The following is a 21,728-nucleotide window of genomic DNA, read 5'->3' as shown; positions in this document are numbered from 1 at the left end:
TTACACCGCACTAGTGAATGCAGTTTGCACAAAGAATTAAAACTGCCAAATCACATTGTAAATACTTTTGTGATTTCGAAGAGTTTGACTAAGTTGCATGAATGAAATGCACCGGGGGAGGGTGATACCGAAGAAAGTAAAGGTACCCCTCGTATTGTCTAGAGGCCTCGAACAAAAAGAATTGGACAAGAAACTTCGGCTCCTCACACCCCTAAAGTAACCGGAGACGTCTGGTGAAAACAGGGCAAGAGGGACTATCATACTCAAAGTCACAAAAGGTACCCCACCGAATAGAAGGGGAGCCGGTTGAGATCTGGCAAACGGTACGGAACCTCCGAATAGGCGTACTGCACCTTCCCATCAAGGAAGAAAACTAGCTGTTGGAGTGCACACTAACGCTGGTACATGCCCACATCAAGAAGTATTAAGCAAGAAAAAGAAGAAGAAGCATATGAAAAGTGCATCTCCTCGTATATCCATGGATACTCGCATAAAGTCTCATACAACCAGTAGAAATTGGCAATGAGACCTATCATGGGCAATGTCTCTTTTAGACAACAAAACTCATTGGCAGTCAACCAGGAGTTGAATGGAATTAATGAACTAGAAGTTGAAATGAAGAATTCAACCTGAATAATTGATAAGCATTGAAGATAGAATCAATGAACGCATTTCAGGAGTTTGGATCGGACACTTGCATAATAGTACATGAATAAATACTAGGTCCCGAACCAACATAAAAGAATAGAATAAACCAGAAAAGAATTGAAGAAAACAAACTCGTTCGTTTTGAATTTGAGTTTGATTTGAAATATTTGGCCGAATCCAAATCATGCTTACACTTGCAGCTAAAGGCATGCGACAGATGGAAGTCTAGTACATCAGTCCAACTGCACTTAGGAATGTTCATGGTGCATAGCTTTGGAATAGTCTATTATCGCCAAAATGGGACGGAATTCCTAAACACGAGTGTCATAGCAGCACATGAATACTTGGCTAAATGAACTAAACCAAACTAAGCATCGTTGAACTGTTCAGAGCCTCGGCATAGTTTTGAGAGATGGTTACCCGCGACAGCAATCGCGATTTGAAAACTATCTCAACCCCCACCATTTATGAAATTAAAGCAGCATATGTCGCACATATGCAATTGAGTTATGTGAGAAGCAAACTCACTAAGCATATGAACCCCCAAGCTCTTCTATGTACATGAATTGCATAGAAGCAACGAACTAAGTCATGTGGAAGTCTTGCAGATTCATCCACTAACTCATTATTTACATCTTCCCTTGAATAGGTGTGCCCGAGAAATCGGAATAATGAAACTTAGAGAAATGCAAAATTCAGGGGGAGAATTTCGCTAACTCATTTCAGAATCTTGATATAGAAAATCAAGTACCCAAAATCAATCTAGAAAGATTGAACGAAGAATTAGGTGAATTGTACTCTTTTTCCCTTGGATAAGTTTTCCTAGTAGTTTCTTATCAAGGTTTTTAATGAGGCAATCCGTGCGACATTGCACGCGTATGCTATGTACTCTTTCTCCAATTTTTTTCCACTGGGTTTTTGTGGAGTTTTGATGAAGCATAGACATCACGCGGTGAGTGCCCAAGGGGGAGTGTTAGGAAACCTATGGGCTTGGGCCCATGAAGGCCCAGCCCATATACACTAATTAGGCCCACACTGAAACCTTCCATATGTGGAGGAAGGTTATATAAGGAGGAGAGGGGTGCTCATATTGTACACTTGTGCTTGAGGAGGATAGAATGATGAATGAGAAGAGAGTCTCACCCCTAAATCTTGTGTCTCCACTTTTGTCGAATTACGGGACCCTCTTGGACTACTTCGTATAGTAGGAGGGTTGCGTAATATGTATCAATATCTACTTATCTAAAGCTGGCCGTTTGGCCAGAATTTTATTGGGCCACGTGGCTTCAATGAGCTTGCAGACAAATCCATGATTTTCTGAGGTAAAAGAAATCTAAGAAAATCTTAAATTAAAAGAAGAATCTAGAGTCATGGGGAAGAAAGAGAAAAATAATACATTGCTTCCATTGTTTCCTGCCCCATGAACATGGATACTAGGCACTAGAAGGTTCGTTCCTGACTTTGACGATGAGTGTCCGAGCTATCTATGAAAACACCGTAAGCGGGAATGGAAGATGAGGAGCACGAGTGACAAAAATAATTGATGTTATTCATCCGTGAACAAAACATTGCGCTTGAATGTCACTGTAAGTTTACAAGATATATTCGCTACGATTCTTTTGGAATGCACAGTAAATTAGTATTAGAATGTAAGGGTTCACATAATGAGTAAAGAGAAAAAATGAAATAAAGTTAATTTAAAAATAATAAGGAAGTTTCACAATTAAATTTAAATCATCAATTCAATTTTCTGGATTAGATTTGAAAAAACCCGTCAAAGGCTGGTTCCTTTTCATATAAATTCAAATAAAATTAAACAAACAATTTTAGATAATTGTATAAATTTATACGTTTCAGAAAAAAAGACTCAATGAATATATACAGGATATAAACTGGATGCGCACCGGTTGGCGCGCCTATTTGCTAGTATACTATATATGCGTGCAACAGGATCAGTTTCGTCGTGATCTGGTGGAAGCAGTCGCTGAAGTACTTGCACCGAACGGATAAACAATTAATTCGTCGATGTTTAGTCTGATTACTACTTCTGAACAAAAACTTGGAGGAGCCTCGATCGCCCATGTGTCAAGGCTGATGTAATTAGAAAATGCAATTCACTGCCACAGAAATACTCATTGATGCCGGTTCCAAAGGCCTCATAGATGCCGGTTTTAGGCCTGACACCAATTGATTCTGAAACTGGCACCTATAATTTTAAACAAACGAAAAAGGAAAAAGAATCTTGGCCACCAACCGCCCGCCAGCCACCACCTCATCCGGTCTTCTCCATGGCCGCCGCCATCACCAGATCTAGAGAAGGGAGGAGGGTGGAGGAAGAGGATGAGAAAGGGCCCCAGGGAGAAAGGGGGGCCGGCGAGCCTCCTCCTCCTCTGCCACCGCCGCCACCAGGTCCGCTTCAACGCCGGTCTTCTCTACCACCGCCGCCACCACTAGATCTGGAGGGAGACGACCAGGAGAGAGAGTGAGTCGGCGAGTGAAGGAGAGGGAGAGGAGGAGGGGGGCACCGGGAGGGAGAGGGGGCCTCTTCCGCCTCCTCCACCAAGCCCGGCCTCCACGCCCATATGGTGTACCATCGCCAAATCTCCGCACCTATGGAGCTTCCACACCGCCGGAGAGAGAGAGAGAGAGGGGGGGAGAAGGGGAGGATGGCGTGAAGGGAGAAGGGGAACGACACAAGGGGAGAAGTAGAGGATGCGATGCGATGCGTGTGGATAAGTATGAGCGGTCGCACAATTCAGTGGTTCTGGTCTCGGCTCATTTTTCTATATGTGCCGGTTTTTTATTTAATCGGGACCTATATTATAATATAGGTGTCAATTCTTTTAAAAAACGATCCCTATAGTATTGGTACCGGTTTTTCCTAATAAATCGACACATATAGTCCTGAAAGATGTTGGTTCTTTATTTTCTTCATCGTGTGGAGGTGGGAAAAGACCCACAAATGTACACCTATAAGGCCGGTCTCTATCAGGGTTTTTGTAGTAGTGATTCCACGATAAATATTCCTCTTTTTTAAAATATATTTCAATTGTTGACAACAAAGACGGATTATAAGTTTACTAAACCATGTATATGTGGAATTTCAGTGAATTTGAATTAATATAATGGTTTATAAAGATTAATCTAACGATTTATTGCGACCGCGAGTAAAGGTAGCTATATAATTTGAAGTCATACAGCTTATCTTTTCCTAGTCTTTAATTCTCTCTTATCTCTCTCCACCGAGAAAAGTAGTGGATCGGTGGCTCTTGCCGACGTCGTCAACTCATCGGCAAGAGGACCCATCAATGAGGAAGGGGATGATTGGGCGGGGCATGATATTATGATGCCTAGGCATGACGAGATGCCACTACTATAGAATCTAGCATTTTCATTAGTAAATCTGTTATGATTTGGCCTTTCACAAAGACACTCATCGATGACTGGTCGAAAATCCCCCTTAAAGATTTGTTCTAGCTGCTGAACTCATCACTGATGACCCCTCGTCGATGACGAGCTAATTTTGCGGTCTATCAATACAAGTCATCTATGATCATCAAATAACACCAAACATTTTTGATATCATTGTCAAGAAAGAAACTGGTTAACATTGATTGTTTTCCCTTCATTTGAAAACGGATATGTATGACTGGTTTCAACCTGCCAGAAAATTTTACCGATAATCCAGAATAACTTGCGAGAAGAGTCCAGCCTCGTGTTGTTCCTTTGCAAATGAAGCTCTCGACACCTAATCCGGTCAAATTTGCAGCGTCAAGCCCCAAGCCAATGGCTCAGGCGGTCCTCCGTGATTACTTGGCTCCATATGTTGCCAACGTGCCCATCAGACCCATTTTCAAACACTGGAGATGCAAACTTTCAGATCAAGACGGGTCTCATCATACTGATGCAGGCTAGCTCATCCTGTGGAAAAGCCGATGAGGACGTAGACGCTCATCTCCAGCAATTCTTGGAACTCTACGATACCATTGTCATCAGGGTAGTTACTCAGAATGCTATCCGACTCCAATTATTTCAACTCTCTACTTGGTACATCGAAACATTAGTTCTACTCCAAGAGAAGTGTCGTGGCCACATGAGAGAAGTCATCAACAACGTTCCTCATGTAGTTCTTTCCGATGGGCAAATCCAACGTCCTTCGGGGAAATATTTCGACCTTCTAGCAAGTAGCAAATGAGTCAATTCCAGAGGCATGGGAAACACTTCATGAGTACATCCTGGCTTATCTGCACCATGGGATGGATGATTGGCTCATTGTCCAGAACTTCTACAACAGGATGATTCCTGCAGCCTATGATCACATCGACAGTGCTGTTGAAGGAGCCTTCTTCTCACTGATTGTTGCTTGTGCTACAGATTTGATTGAGAGGATGGTCTCCAACCAAGGGAGGAGCGAATAACGACTCCCACCTCATCACTAGGGCATGAACACAGTTAATGAAACAGACATGCTCGTCGCTAAAATGGATCTCCTCATGAAGCGCTTGGATGAACGTGCTTGTGATAAGGTGGAGGTGTCCGGTACTGCACAAGAATTTGAAGTTCAAATGACATGTGAAACATGCCACGATACTGCACTCGGGGAATGACTGCCCTGAGTCCTATGAGGAAGTGTTCTTCATGAACAACAACAACAACAACAACAACAACAACAACAACAACAACGGGTACCGTCCACAACAACAACAACATCATGATCATCATCAAACAACAACAATAGAGATTTGCCTGCTGTCATGCCTTGGGATGAGGACCTCCCGCATGTTAACCACATTTCTGAGCCAGAATTTCCTAAGCCTCCACATCAACCTGAATAGCCAGGAGAGCAGCATGGGGATAACATGCAGGAAGATATGAAAGACAACCAGCAGCAACAATCTCAGTCTCATAGTAAGGTCTCAGAGATTTCTGGTTCGCATCACGTGGTGGTCCATCAGATGGGGGTAGAAGATTTTGAGTTGATTCTATAGACCAGATTCCTAGTCAATCCTAATTTTTGGAAGTTTCTTATAGCTGTTCAGAATGTGCTTGTGTTATGGGATTCTGTAATCCTAACTGGTGTTCTTGGGGGACTACCTCATTGTCACTTTGCTATGCTTGCTCACTCTTCCCAATGGACACAAGCTCAAGGACCAGAATCTAATATGCAGAATGTTTCCTACTCGCTACTGGTGACACACATTGTTCAATTTGCTTTGTTGGTTGTTGTTCTGCTACTGGTGGCTAAGATTGAAAGGCATGGGGAAAGCCGACATATACGCCCAGTGACAACCTCGGCCCAGTTGGGAGTGGAGACCCAACAATTTGAAGGTGTTATGCTGGTGGATCCAATCTCATGCATCCCTCCTTATGCCACCCTAATTGAACTGCCAGCTGATCCTTTTCCTCCAGATAATATTTCAAGTATACCTTCGCTCAAAAAGTGCAAGAAATCCAAGGGAACAAATGTTGTCATTACTGACACAGATAGAAGGAGTGCTCGCCTAAACAAGTTGACTAAGGGTTTCTTGTCTCCTAATCCCAATGTTGCAATTGGCAAGGCAAGGGGGAAGAGTGCAAAAATACTAAAGTTAATTGCTGAACAAAGTGGTATAATCTCTTCCCTGCGTCCTCTTCCCCCTAGTTTTTTCAATCCAGATGAGGGCAATGAACTAGAGAGGTGGAGCTGGGTTTTGGCTGCTCCACAACTCCACTCCAGACATAACTCCTGGAGCTAACTTTAGGAGTTGGAGCTCTACCAAACATGCCCTAACCTCAGTTTTTTCTCTTCAACAAACCAAAAAAGAGGGCTTTGATATGGCTTTGTCGAAAAAATTGCACCTAGATGTTATGATAAATTTGTGTAGTCTCCTTCAAGTGGTGCCTTAGGAGGTGTTTTCTAAGGTTGGAATGGCTCTATGTTTGATGGCCAAATCTTCCTTCAAACGGATCATGCAATAGTCTTACACTTCATCTCAAAGCTGAATGCAGATTCTCTATATCTGGTTAATATTTACGGACCTTCCTATGTTCCAGGCACACATGATTTTGTTGAATGGATGAATGCCCTAGACATTAATGTTAATGATAACTAGGTTTTTATGGGAGATTTCAACTTTATAGAGCAACTGGAAATAGAAATAGGCTAGGAGATGATATGTTCATCTTCACTGAAATCATCAGAAATTTAGGACAGCTATAAGTCCGCCTCAAAGTTAGAGCTCACACCCATAAATCTTCAGGTTCAGACCTCAATCCCTATGTTAATGTTTTTCGTTTGGGGAATTTCTAGGAGCTGTCAAAGTTATAGATAAGATATAGACCTCAATCCTCAGGAGCTGTCAGAGTTATAGATAAGACATAGTACCTAATAGTCTCCCTAGGAGGAGAGGGGATAGGTGTAACACCTAGGCTCAAAAACGGTATTGAGTCTATCTTATCCAGTTGGATCACTGTGTTTTTCGTCCTCGCTCTAACAAAAAAAAATCCAGAATAGGAGTTACAGTGACCGGTCAACCTTTTATATTTAAGCTGCTCCCTCTCTTCTCAAATTAGCGGCGTGGGATTATTCTAGCTAGTACTGTAGCGCGGCTGCTGCCGCACTGCTACTACTACACTCTTCTGCTGTTTTGCTTGCATGGGCTGGCCAAGGCCCAAGGCCTGCAGCTGCTGCTGCTGGGCTGGTAGCTTGCTCTCTCTTCTTTTCTCTCTCTTCTTTCTCTTTCTCTTTTCTATAATTATTTGTGGGGCGTTACAACACGCGAACAAGCTAAATAGAAGCCAATACACACCAATAAAAGACAAGCCTAGACATACTTAATCCAGAGCCACAGTTACCGATATAAGGGATCTAGTACTATCTCTAATCTTCTGAGTTCATATTCGAGAAAGAAGACTACACTAGTAGTCGATTGCGTGTTGGCGATCCATGCCGTCAAGCCGACGCCGACTAGATTAGGTTATCCTAAGTATTGTACTCGTGTGGTACTGATATATAAGAGCAACACCGGCTTTGGTCAACAAGAGTAGAGCTATTACCTATCAGTTAAGGGACCTAAATCTATATAAAAATATTTGTCTTCCATCTCTTTTAGCTTAATTTCACATACACCCGGGCACCAACGATCCCCGTGCTCTACAAATACTATGGTTGGGATATCCAACGTCGATAGTGACGCGTTAGATAGGAGCCTTGGTGCTTTAGGCGAGATGGGTTTCAAGAAGACGGATTTCTGACAACAACCTCCTTGATGACTTCGGCTTTGGGAGATACGATCCGACCGGAGTGCGTTCTCCTATGAAGCGGGACCCTTGTCATCTCCATCTCTATCATGACATCACCACTGTGGATTTTTTTCCACGAAGAATACTTCAACAGCTTTGGAATATAGTATGATATATGATCCGACAGAGTACATCGCCGCCAACAATTCAATCTATTAAGATCAATAAAGCTTCGAGACATGCATCGTCGCGTCATGAGTTCTACTACCTCAAACTGATCGACCATGACGCGGCGTACCAACCAATCCATTGATCTGCGATAGGGTACTAGCTGTCGTCGTTGATCGAGTCCGATATCATCAGCCCACACCGCCGACAAGCTGCCTCTTGGTCCAATTTCTACTCGGACATAACGAACCGGAGCATTCAGCGCAAGCAAGTCCCTTAAATAAGGAGTATATGGCTCTGCTCGGAGCACTTGCGCTCTGCCTCGGGTGAAGTGCAACTCTAATCAAAGGAACCAGAAAAGATGACAGCGGAGAATCAAATCAACAGCCACGTGCACATATCCGTGATATGTGATGTACAGTGCAACCTTATCTACGGTAATTTTTTTTATAATGGAAAAACCATTATCTAAGGTAATTAGTAAATTGATTTTTAAATTGGTCTACTAATTTTGTATATATAAATATCTGGCATATATCTACAAAGGTACGCCCAAGATTTTATATCTGATTTATTATACATTTTCCAACTTAATGATTTATTGTGTTTATCTAAAGCATATTTTTTATATGATATCTATTGTGGGAGCGTTCTCTATATTAGACTAACTATGGTCTAATGTTAGAGGCTCACTCTGATTCTTTTGCGTAAATCATGCTGGTTACGGTTTAGATAGTACCTGATAATTAATCTGAATATGCTTGTTATATATGTCCTGATGATGCTAGAAGATTTATACAGTTTTTCGAGTACGTTCCTGGTACACCCTGTTATACATATTGCCTTTTAGAATATATTTTTTTAGGAACAATCGTGCACTCAAGTAGGCAGCGGTCGAGTACGCCACATTGTCGAGAACGTTCTCAAAAAATACGGAGTTGTCAGACCAAATCTACCAACAAAGACTGGTGGCCTATTCCACATATAGTATCGGTCAAGCCCGATTTATTTGTGATATGCTTATAAGTTAGGTATGTGAGTCATGTTGGCCACGTGAGATGCACATGTAACAACCAACTCAAGCGCCTCTATGAGTGGTCGATGTATGGCTACACATGGTCCTCGACCAATGGTCTTAGCGATCCTTTCACCACTTCTCCGAGTTCTCTACGAGTGGTTGAGGTATGGCTACACCTAGTCCTGGACTAGCGGTCGTAGCGATCCTCTCACCACTTCTCCGAGTTCACTACAAGTGGTCAAGGTATGGCTACACCTGGTACTCAACCAGCTGTCGTAGCGATCCTCTCCTTACCTCTCGGAATCCTCTACAGGTGGTCGATGTATGGCTACACCTAGTGCTTGACCAGCGGTTGTAGTGATTCTCCTAGAACATCTATAGGTGGTCGAGGTATATCTACATATGGTACTCGATTAGCAGTCGTAGCGGTCCTCCTACCAGATTTACGAGTGGTCGAGGTATGTCTACACCTGGTCATTCGACTAGCGGTTGTAACGATTCTTCCACCACCTGATATGCATTAAGTATATGCATACAACCAAGTATGAGAAATATAAACCATTGCCAAAAAATACATCGGATGAATGGAGGATCTACATGATATTAAAGTCCAATGAGTTTTAGAATCCAATTCGACCTCCCGAGACAGCACTAAATTGAAACAGACCTAGCGCCTTCATGCCAACTCTGATTTGGGTGATCTTGGACTTGATGGAAGGCTTATCTCACTACCTTTCAAACGCATCCCTTCTCATATTCAAATTCATTCCGGATCGACGGGAATCGTCAAAACAATACAGTGTTGTTGCTGAAACCGAACTTGGGCCTTGAGCCTTGAAATAGACTAGGCCCATCTCAGAAGTATCTCCCTGCACTTAACCCTAGATCTATTTTCCTCTATAAATGTCTATGTACACCCTGTAAAACAAATGGGTTTTGTTTAGTTAAATTTTACCAAGTGCCATTCACCTTGTCTCTAGTCCTTGTTCGATTAGTCAGTGACTATAGATTTAGAGCCCCCAATAGTTGGTGTGTTGATTTACCGAGTCGATTAGATCTACCACTTCAATCGCAACTATTTCTTTGTACTTAATCATGTATTCACAATACTTTTATTACATCGTATCTTGTTCTTGCAGTGTTCTCTCGTTTGCATTGCAGGGATCATCAACCGCGCGTCACGGTTAGTATGACATCGTTTGTGGTGTAGCGATTGCACGGCGTCCTGGACTTGTTCTGGTTGGTACCCACGTCGTAAACGTTGCACTCAATCAAAGCGAGAGTTATCCACCTCACCAGAAAATCAGGCCACGAGAGAGAGCGTCATCACCACCTCTACAATTTGTTGAGTATGACTGCACACTTGGTTTTTGACCAGGGTGGTTGTTGCCTCAGCATCCGCCGTATCAATTCTATAAGTGTTTGTATATATCAAATGTGCAATATTTATCCGTTGATCCTCTCTTCTTATATCACTACGTTTCGAAGTTGATCCTAATGTCCCATTACATTAGTCTGACAAGCTTCGGGGTCTCATTGACCTTGGCCGGGGACGCTTGGCACTGATAAAGCTTGTCGGGCCACGCATGGTCAAACGTCCATGTCAGATTGGTCATGTCAGAGGCCTACCATTAACATCCTCGATTTTTAATGTAAAAATTGAATGCATCATGCTGAGTTTTATTCATAATCTTTTATTTAATAAAAAAATCCTTTTAAAAGCTTTTACCTTAAAAAGAGAAAAGAGGGTTTGAATTGAATTATATAGTTCAAGTATCTCCCTTTCAATCGTATTACCAAACCTGCCTGGTGGTATTGCAAAAATATCAATTCTATTCATCCATCTCAAGTTCTGAATTTCTTTTATAAAATCCAAACTCCTTCTAATTTAGGTGTTATTCTAAATCCTTTGCAAATTCAAATATTTTCTGAACTAGTTCTATGAGTGCACTCTTAAGTACCTCAAATAGGTTTAGAAACCTTTTTCTACCCTTAACCTATCCAATCTTGGATATAACCACTATTTTCCCAACTAGTTTTTGTCAAAAACGAGAAAGAGTACCTGAGTGGCCCAAATTTTGATCCAAAACCTTTTTTTAACTAAATTTAATCTCTAGAGACCTAAATCAGCTTGTTCAAGTCCTCCTTTGCTCCCTAAACCGGCGAAGGATTTTGTGGGCCACGGTGCGCCGTGTCGTGCCCACACCACGCCAACGCGCATCGACACCCTCCTCCATCACGCGCGTGCAACCACAATGGCGCAACATCCATCTATCCACCGCGCCTTGGATACCCTACTTTCTAAGCACTAATCTTCCCGCGATGGAACCGGCAAGCCAATCGCGGAGCGATCTCATGTGCGTGCCGTGCCCGCCACTCCTCCTCCGCTGGCCGCCATCCTTCGACATGGAGACATCCCAGCGAGAAGCCCAACCAAACCATCACCTTTCAGAGCTCAAAGAAACATAACTTTTCCCTCTCACATCCCCAAACATGGCGCCGATGAGCCGGCCGTTTTCCTCAATGCCGCCATTGCACGTCACACTAGGAGAGCGCCACCTCGCCGCCGCCTCCTAGGCCGTGATTTAAATCCCTTCCGCCACCACTTAAAATAGATCATTCGTCATCCAATTTCACCTTCTCCTCCCTCTCTCAGCCCTCTGTTCCTAATGGCACTAAACTCATCCACGGCACTAATGGCAGCCGAGTGCCGTTATCCACCAACCATCACCACACCATCACACCAAAGCTCTACATCTCCATACATTGCTAAGGTTGCTGTGGAGCACTGGTCTTAGTGTGCGATCACGCTGCCGCCGCTCCAATCCTTTCCCAGCCCCGAGAACAAGTTGAACATCGCTTACATGCTCTGTTTTGATCCTTCATCGCTACCAACTTGCTCTGTTTCGGAGTTCGAGTGCTGCCACCAGTTGCATTTCATTCTCCGACCAAATCCCGGTGAGCTTTTGCAGTGCTCAGAAATATGGTTGAATGAAATAAACTTAGATTGGAACATTACGCTAGAAAAGAATAATTTCCGGGTGGCTAGTATTGTTTCGATCGATATAAGATATTATCAAGTACATGTGAAGAACGAATGAGTACGGCCGCAACTCTCACGTGGGTATAAACCTAGTGGATTACGTTATTTAACAAAAGTGGTACTTCTGCATACTGGTTCTATTTTTAAGTCCTCAAGGAGGACCTTGAAGAGGAGGCAAATTTTTGTCGAGCAAGGCAATCGTAATATTTACTGAGAGCGGGTAAATATTTATTTGAGATAAATTGATAAATTGTGATGTCACGAATTATTTGTGAACCCTGATTGCGATAACATGGTGGCATGCATACAATCAGTTCTTCTGAGACCCCAGGAGCTCCAATACACATTCAAGGTGTATGTGGAAGTTTGGTTCATGGAGCAGGTACCACTACTGATAAATAGCTGAAAAACTAGGCCATGACAAAACTACAATTTAATTGGTACGTCATGGATTGCGGGTACATCGTACATCTACTACAGTAAGAGTATTATTGAATCTACTCAGATAGCCGTACTCATGGGAATTGAGCAGCGAGACTCACATTGGTATCTTGGTTAGAAATTAAGATTTATTCTTTGCTAAATTCTCTATGAGCATACCAGATTCAATATTTCCAAATTAGCTTTATGCAAATAACTATCTTATATTTATTGCAATAACTTGCTGGGTGTTGTGTATACTCACCCTTGCTCTATATTACTTTTTCAGATGTGAGTCAAGAGGAGGACCCTTATGACTACTAAAGATTTCTACTTCCCTAGTCAAAATAAAGTAGAACCTCATCCATCATGGTTTGTATCAAATATTATCTAGCTAAAACTCTCTATGTAATATTATACCTCTTGTAATTTGTACATGTGTAATGAACATCCGGTTGTAATATCTGTATCAATGTTAATGATCCAGGGTTGATATAGTAATACTTGTCGATTTCCAATTATTTAATTTTGGGACCCGACACTACTTAAACATTAATTCAAACCAAGCTGTGTAATCGTTAATTGGTCTTCCTAACTTCACGGCTGGGGCTACGAATTCGCTGCTTTGGCATAATTTGTTATATGATTAGAGCTGCACTTGTGGAAACCCGCCTTTTCCATCAAGACAGCTAGAGACTAGGAAGGGTAAAACAAACTCTATTTAGCCGAGGGTGGCTCTGGCGAGAGTACTCTTTTATTATCACAAACAAATTCATTTTATTTTCAAGTGTTCGCTCGGAGGCTTTTCTGTCTGATGATTCATTCTAAGTAATTGATTTTAGAAAAGTTAGATATTGGAGATTTGTCACGTACTCTTCACCTGCTCGGCTATCCGAAAATGGTTGGATGAGTTCGACATGGCACTACTAGAAAAACACTTTTTGCAGGCGGTCAGAACAAATTTTCGTAGGCGGACATATCGTCCTCCCGTACCTAAACGCCTACGAAGATCATCAATCTTCCCATGTGGTACAGTAGTCCACCTGCGAAGATAGGGTCTGGCGCCAAACCCTCGCCCCCCCCCCCCAACCCAGCCCCCGGCCGTGCCCTCGGTTTCACCCCCAAATTACAAATCCTCCAACAAAATCCAACACAATCCTCCATACATGAACAAAATTCATTCATCAACACAATCCTCCATACATGAACAAAATTCAAATAAAAATCATCCAAGGGTGCTACTCCATCACCACTGCCCCATCCTGGATGCAGCACCTAAACCACCACCACCGGGATTAGAGAGAAGTGAGGATAAGAAGAGAAGAGGTGAGAGAGCAGTCGAGCTTACTTGTCGCCGAGCCGCCGCCAGCCTCTCTCTGAACCCCCTCAGGGCCGGGGTGAGAGGCAAGTAGGGAGGGAGTTTGCCGTCACCGCCGGTAGTCGCCGCCGCCTTCTGCCCCCGGGCCGCTGGCCGGCCACCAATCTCCCCCCTCCGCTCTCCGGCCAGATCTGGGAGGGAGGGAGGGAGGGGAGCCGCTGCCGTCCGCCCGCCATCCACCCCGAGACGCTGGCCACCGGCCTCCTCCCCCCTCCCCCCTCCGGCCAGATCTGGGAGGGAGGGACGGAGGGGAGCCGCCGTCCGCCCCACCGCCTTCCACCCACCGCATAACGCCGCCGACCGCCCCGCCGCGCCATGCTGCCGACCGCCCCACCGCGCCCCGCCGCCCTCCCCCAACCGCCCTCTGGCCAAATCTGGGAGGGAGGGGCCGGGAGCCACCTGCTGCCCGCCGCCGGGAGACGCCGCCGCCGGCGGCCGGGGAGAGGAAGAGAGGTGAGGGGAGGGGAGGGGAGGGGAGAGGTGTGGAGGAGAGGGACGTGGGAGAGGAGTGGAGGGGAAGTGGAGGACTTAGAAAAAATAGCCCCTAGGTTGCTCTATTTATATTTCAAATCTATTTTCGTAGGCGGACCATATAAGAGGTCCGCTTGTAAAAATGAAGGGTATCTTTGCAGGCGGACTGCTTAATTTTCGCAGGCGGACAACGAGTTTCACCCTATTTTATATTTTTGTAGGCGGCTATTTGGCTTCCAGAGTTATATCCGCCTAAAAAATAAATATCTAGTGTGGATTACTGGGTAAAGTGATGGTTTGCCTGCTAGATGTGTCTTAGTTACTTCAATCCAAAGCGACCGAAGCCGTCGAAGTTGTGGAAGGGGGTCAGACGGAGCGGTAGCGAACACCTTCGTTTTCGCCTGAAAGAGCTATCGCCGACAGAGAGAGAAAGAGGTCAACTACCTCTCAACATAAATTTTTATTCCCTTCTGCGGTGACACTTTTAGTGAGACTGGGGCTAACATAAAAGCATAATATCTTTAAAATTCTATTAAGTACACACCCGTCCCTGCAAATTTATTCACCATAATTAATTTGACCCGTTATGGGTGGAGTGGTGCATGAATATGTAAGGGGTGTTTAGATTAAGTCCAAAGATGTGAAGTTTATGCGTATCACATCGAGTATTATATAGAGTGTCGCATAGGGTATTCAGGTACTAATAAAAAAAACTTACAGAATCCAACATTAAACCGCGAGACGAATTTATTAAGCCTAATTAATCTCGTCATTAGCAAATATTTACTGCAGCACTACTAAATCATAGGGCAATTAGGTCTAAAAAATTTGTCTCGAAAATTAGTCGCAATCTGTTCAATTAGTTATTTTTTAGCCTATATTTAATATACTTTATGCAGGTGTTTAAACGTTCGATGTGATAGGGTGTAAAATTTTTATGTGGGGCTAAATTTGCCACCACATCTGAAATTTGGTAGGCAGTGCATCATAACTCCACCACCGGACTGATATTTTCCGACATGTAAGCTTTCGAGTCAACAAAAACACGACACTTTAACACAGCATCTTCATCATTTTTTAATAATAGAATTAAATATCCTGGTCTTGCTCAAGAATCACAGCCATTTATTATAAGGTTCACACAAAAGCAAACTCAAACAGTGAGTATGTAGCAAAAATAACAAAACCAAAAATAGAAGCAAACTAACAAAAACCAAACAAGGTAAAACCCTCACAACTACTAAATTCTACTCCCTCCATTTCACATTGTAAGTCATCCTAGCATTTTCCACATTCATATTGATGATAATGAATCTAGACATATTTATCTATCTAGATTCATTAACATTAATATGAATATAGGAAATGCTAAAATGACTTACATTGTGAAACGGAGGAAATATTGGTGAATTTTTACCCGAAGTTGGTAAATAGCTGCATGATATATGATTGTCGACTCAAGTTTACGATACACAATTTTTTATTAGCTTGATATGATCTTCATGCTTATTTTAATTGAGCCCATTTCCGGAGTGTAATAGTTTCACGGATAGACTTCAATGATGGACATCAAACCTAAGACGGGCATGATTCGGTAATCACTGAAACCAGCGTCCAAGAAAATCTTTTTAAATTCATGCTCCTCTCGCTCCGCCCCTCCTATAGCTATCATGTTCATATCAGCCAGCACTTGTCTCTTTGAGAGTACTGTCCTGTTTCACCCCATACCCAATTACCGGATTTATCAGTATCACTTTCCCTCCATCACCTCTTACAGGAATTGCTTTCTTACACTGCCCAACTATCTTAACGCAGTCATCCGCATCCCAGCAATGCAAAACATGCTGAAAGCCGTACATACAAACTAATTATCCATCAATATATATATGCTACTCCCTCCATCCCAAAATATAATAACCTTGTACTGGATGGGAAACGTCCTAGTACTAGATGGAAAATATCCTAGTACAACGAATCTGAACAGCAGTATGTCTAAATTCGTTGTACTAGAATGTATCCCAACCAATATAAGGTTACTATATTTTAGGACGTAGGGAGTACCATATAAAATGGAGAAAACACGGAGAACATAATGTAATGGGAAATGGATTTTTATCTTTCGAGGGGATATCTATCCCCTCATTTTGCGTATGCCGTTTAAAAAGTTATCAAAAAAATTCAAAAAAAATTGTCAAGATATAACAATATATGATTTATCTTTTCGCAAACATGCAAGTTAAAATTCAACTTATACAATTCGAAAAAAATAACAAATTTAACCGCGAATTAAACGTCCTCTTCATAGTCAAATTTGTTATTTTTGTTTCTACTTGTATAAGTTGAATTTGAATTTGCATGTTTGTAAAGTGACATATCACATATTGATCTAAACTAATATTTTTTTCAAATTTTTTATGACTTTTTAAGTGACATGAAAAATAAGGGGATAGATAAATTAAGTTTTCCAGTGTAATGTATACCTTGAGTAAAACCGCATCGGCTGGAGGAATATCCTCAAACATGTCGCCAGCGATAAAACACACCGTGCCATCGTCGGGTGCCTGGCTGATCACATGTGGGAGGTCAAGCACGCTGCACTTGATGTCCGGAAACGCCTTGGCGATGGCCATCGCGGCTCCTCCATGGCCGCCGCCGACATCGACCAGCGATCTAAGCCCTCGGAAGACGACATCACCGCGCTCTCTTAGCGCGATCTCCATGAGGAAGCTGCTGTCGGCGACGCACGCGTCGTTGAGGGCCGAGTTCATCGTGTCGTCCCTCTTCATCATCTCCCACGGTGGCATGCCATGAGCCATCTCGAAGAGCGCCGTTGGGCTGGCGTTTCGTCCATCCCTGAACCACGGACTTAGGCTGGAGAATGTGGTGAGCATCGCAGGGCTCACCACGAGGTGAACCAGAGGGGAGAAGTTGCACGAGGCCTTATCACCGACGAGGATGCGAGATGCCGGGGTGAGCTTGTAGACGTCTTCTTCAACGGCAAATATGCCGGAGACGGAGAGCACGCGCATGAGCCGGCGAAGGTGCGGGAGCTTGGCCGGGGGGATCATGGTGTCGGCGACGATATCGGAGATTGTGGCGGCGCCTCCACGGCGGTGGATGGCGCCAGGGATTCCAAGATCAGTGGCGCAGAGAAGCGCCATGGATTTGTGGTAGCCGTACAGGTGGTGGTGGAGATCGATGTGGCCCTGAAGCATGTCCTGGGTGCTCAGCTCTTGCTCGGTACACGACATGATGTTCTACTTGCCCAGGGCTTGGCCTGAGTGGGCTGGTTAATTTGTTTGATGACACAGAGGGACCAGATATCTAGCAAACAGTATGGTCATATAAATAGGCAACAGTACCCGCAAAGATCAAGGATACTAGTCACTAACCCTGTACTACATATATAATCAATAAGTAATGTTTTTTTAAAACGTGTTGATTATTTTTCAGAAAAAATATACTTCCTCCATTTCAAGTTATAAGATGTTTTGACTTTTTCAAGTTTGACCAAGTTTATAAAAAAAAGAAATATTTTCGACCTAAGATAAATTTATTATAAAAACATATTTAGTTACAAATTTAATAAAACTAATTTGGTAATGTAAATATTATTATATTTCTCTGTAAACTTAGTCAAACTTGAAGCACTTTGACTTTAACTAAAGTCAAAACATCTTATAACCTGAAACGAGGGAGTGGTAGCTTAAGAATAAGGAAAAAGTACGAATTACCCCCTGAACTATCATAGACGATCGAATTACCCCTAAACTCGAATACCGGATATTTTACACCCTTAACTATACAAACTGGACAAATAACCCTCCGGCTCAATCCGGGGTGGTTTCAGTCCTACGTGGTAGTCCAGTCAGCAATTTTTTTAAAAAAAATAGTGTGGGTCCCACCTGTAAGACTCCTCATTCTCTTTCCTCTAAATCTCACACTACTCTCTATTCCTAAATCCCCATCCCCTCTCTCTCTCTCCTCCCTCCCCTGTTGCAGCGAGCGGCGGCGGCCGGCTGGCAAGGCGTGCACGGCGGCACGCGGGGGCGACCGGTGGACGGCGGCGTGCGGCTGTGGGTGATGAGCGGCGGCGCGCCGGCAGAGGACGAGCGGCGCCGTCGAGGACGTGCGGTGGGCAGTGGCACAGGGGGATGCGTGGTGACACTGGAGCTCCACCCCGTCGCTCGTCCCCTCCAGGGACTCCTCCATGGACGCCATCGACCTCCACCATCCGCCGGAGCTTGCTCGTCGCCACCGCCCAAATTCCTCGCCGATCTGGCAGACTACCGCCTTGTTGACAGTGAAATTTGGTAAGGCCAAAGTCATCATCGGCTTAGAGTCACTATCGGCTATGGCATCTCGGAATCAGCCGATGGGAGTTATCAAGTCGCCAATAGTCGGATTCCTGCTATATTCGGTTAAGGAAATCAATCTACTAAAGGAAGCTTACCCATAAACGACCGAGTTCAAAGAGGATACGGCATGGCAGTTTATCTATTAATTAGGAATAGTTTGTTAGTTTCCTTTTATCTTTAGGAAAGTGTGTTTAGTGTCCTATAAGGACTTTAACTTTTCCTTTTATCTTTAGGAAAGTTTCTTTCTTGGCCGACAAGGACTTGTATCAACCCATGGGTATAAATATGTACACCCGAGGTCTATGTAATCTATCGCTACGATCAATACAATTCGGCGCATCGCCACCCTTTTTACTTCTACTTTTGTTTTTTACATTTCGGCAGAACTTGACACCCGACGCGGGGCTGCATCGTCTTCGATCTCCGGCGAAGGGATAAGTCCAATGTTCCGTCGGCCCAGGCAATTGTCTCATCTACATCGGTGTCGTTCAAGGCTGTATCAGTACATTCGACCTCTTGGATTGCTCTGGTTTTGATGATATATTTGCCTACCTATTTATCATATGTCTCTGTTAATCTAGTCTTAGCATGTCAATTTAGCTCTATCGGCTGCTTCTCGTTTTAGGGTTTCTGCCGGTATCGGCTAAATCGCGTTGCTAGATTAGATTAGCTTAGACATCTAACACCCTGAAAACTCAGTCAACGGCTTGATTGTCTAGATATTATGTTTGTTTTCATACTTAGTGCTGCATCAGTTAAGTTTGATCTACTAAGTCATGCTTAGAACCATAATCTCTAGCCTGCTTCTTGATTGTCAATAAGGGTTTCATCGGGGTTTCAACCGGTGAGTTATCTGGACGTTGCATCGGCTCATAAGGATTGCATATACATATAAGTTGGATTTAGCCGATGACAACAAAGGCTTCACTGTTTAATCTAATCTTGTGGATTTCATGACATCGGACCTCCAGCCGATGTGTGCTTTGACCTTCGGATCGATGCTTATTTATCATATCATTATTTGCTGATTGGTTTATACTGGATTATATTGTTATTTTATTACATCGTCGTCAGCCGATTGCCTTTATATCAGTATCTACATTGGACATATAGCCGATTGCTTAAACCCTATCGCTATCGGCTGGTATCGGCATCGGCTATTATCGGCTATCGGCTGGAACTACTCCATCGGCTTGTCAGTCGATCGTCTGTTTTGATCTACTATTTGCATATCTTGTCAGTTGCAGGATCAAACTGACTGGCACGCTCGTATCTCACCAATTTTTGGACCTGCACAGGAGTTAAGCAGATCTCCCAGGCCGGTGTATTCGATTTTTTCGTCAACACGCTTGGAACAGGCTGCCGCCCTACCAGTTTTCCGCGACCACCACAGTCCCCTGCCTCTTCGTCGACATCGCCTCCGCCATCTTCAACCTTTCCGTCCACTGGGCTGCTCGTCGGCAACAAGCACCCGTCGCCGGCATCCTCTCCATCTGCCGATTGGAGGTCGTGTGGCGCCGGTAGTCAACGCGCACAGCGACGCGCGGGGGCTGGCACAGGTCGAGCGGTGGCGGTGGTCGTCACGCACGGTGACGTGCAGGGCCGACGATGGGCGGTGGCGCGCAAAGCAGAGGCAGGACGTCAGCTACCACAGTCACGGCCGAGGCGGAGGTGGAGAAGGCCGAGGTGTAGGGGGCAGTATTGGCGGCGGTGAGGCTCCCCACCGGTTCGCCCTCCCCGTCACGCTCGCCATAGCTCGTCGCCGGCCACTCGCTACCCAGCTCCGACCTCCACCTCCGCGTCTTGCGCTTCCGCCCACGGCCGTCCGCTGCTACTCGCTGCAGCAAGAGGAGGGAGGACAGAGAGGGCGTGCCGCCGTCGTGCCTTGCCGGCTGGTCGGCACCGCTCGCCGCAGCAAGGGGAGGGAGAAGAGAAAGGGCGTGCCGCCATCGTGCCTTGTTGGCCGGCCGCCGCCGCTCGCTGCAGCAAGGGAGGAAGGAGAGAGAGAGAGGGGGGATGGGATTTAGGAAGAGCGAGTAGAGAGGGATTGAGAGGAAAGAGAGAGAGGAGAGTCTTACAGGTGGGGCCCACACTATTTTTTAAAATAAAAAATTGCTGACTGGACTGCCACGTAGGACTGAAACCACCCCAGATTGAGCTAGGGGGGTTATTTGTCAGGTTTGTGTAGTTAAGGGTGTAAAATATCCGGTATTTGAGTTTAGGGGGTAATTCGATCGCCCATGATAGTTCAGGGTGGTAATTCGAACTTTTTCCTAAGAATAAAAGAATAGTCAATATTACACTAGTACATATTCTTACATGTGTAACAGGTCATTTGTGACGGGTCCAATAAAACTGTTACAGATTATGTCATCTGTAATGGCTGATATAGACAACCGTTACCGATGACCAAAACAACCTTGAGCCATTACTGAAGCCCCCGTATCTGTAACTGCTCCTAACCGAGGGCAGTTACAGATGTAAGCTCCATTATCTCACTAGGAGCCGTTGCAGATGACCCACTCATCTATAATGGTTCTCCATTAAGAGCCGTTACAAATATCGGTCCCTTAGCTATAATGGCTCTCAACTTAAAACTGTTATAGATATGTCACTCATTTGTAACAGCTCCACATTTAGAGCCGTTACAGATAATTTCTAGGTCTACTAACTTAAATAAAAAATAAAAATCCTAGCCAAAACCCTTAACTCCCTCACTTCCTCTCCTTTTTCCCCCATCTCCCCACCATTTTCCCCCTCAATCTCTCCTCGTCTCTGTCCTTATCTCTATCCTCTCTTCTCCCGACTCAATGGCTAGCGGGGCTGGCATGTGTGGCGGCGGTCGCGGCTGGTGGCTCGGTGGGGTTGGCGCGGGTGGCCGCCGAGGCTGTGCAGGTGGTGGCGGTCGTGGCTGGTGGCAACGGTTGACGATGGTGCAGGCGGTGGTGGCTGGCGCGGGTGGTGGCGTGCATGCCTTTGGACCACCAGATTCGGCGGCTGCAA

At 44.4% G+C, this 21,728-nt stretch overlaps 1 protein-coding gene and 2 long non-coding RNA genes across 3 annotated transcripts; 1 reads left to right on the top strand and 2 right to left on the bottom strand.

The window, feature by feature from the left end:
- The first annotated feature begins 11,486 nt into the window (after positions 1-11,486).
- LOC107280543 (uncharacterized) lies at positions 11,487-14,167 on the top strand. Its single transcript, XR_001545075.3, has 2 exons — positions 11,487-12,013; positions 12,808-14,167. It is a non-coding gene; the product is annotated as an uncharacterized lncRNA (long non-coding RNA).
- On the bottom strand, positions 13,682-14,006 carry LOC112938806 (uncharacterized). The gene is made up of 2 exons (XR_003242130.2): positions 13,867-14,006; positions 13,682-13,793 (listed from the first exon to the last, which is right to left on the bottom strand). It is a non-coding gene; the product is annotated as an uncharacterized lncRNA (long non-coding RNA).
- A 365-nt stretch (positions 14,168-14,532) lies between the features above and the next one.
- LOC4335136 (acetylserotonin O-methyltransferase 1-like) lies at positions 14,533-17,704 on the bottom strand. Its single transcript, XM_026025228.2, is given in 3 exon segments — positions 14,533-16,066; positions 16,068-16,211; positions 16,848-17,704. Coding segments are annotated over 3 exon segments (1,071 nt in total). The 5' UTR covers positions 17,619-17,704; the 3' UTR covers positions 14,533-15,910.
- Positions 17,705-21,728: the final 4,024 nt, after the last annotated feature.

Source organism: Oryza sativa, chromosome 4, assembly GCF_034140825.1.
Source record: "Oryza sativa Japonica Group chromosome 4, ASM3414082v1".
Lineage (NCBI taxonomy): Eukaryota > Viridiplantae > Streptophyta > Magnoliopsida > Poales > Poaceae > Oryza > Oryza sativa.
This window is presented reverse-complemented; position numbering and strand designations above follow the sequence as displayed.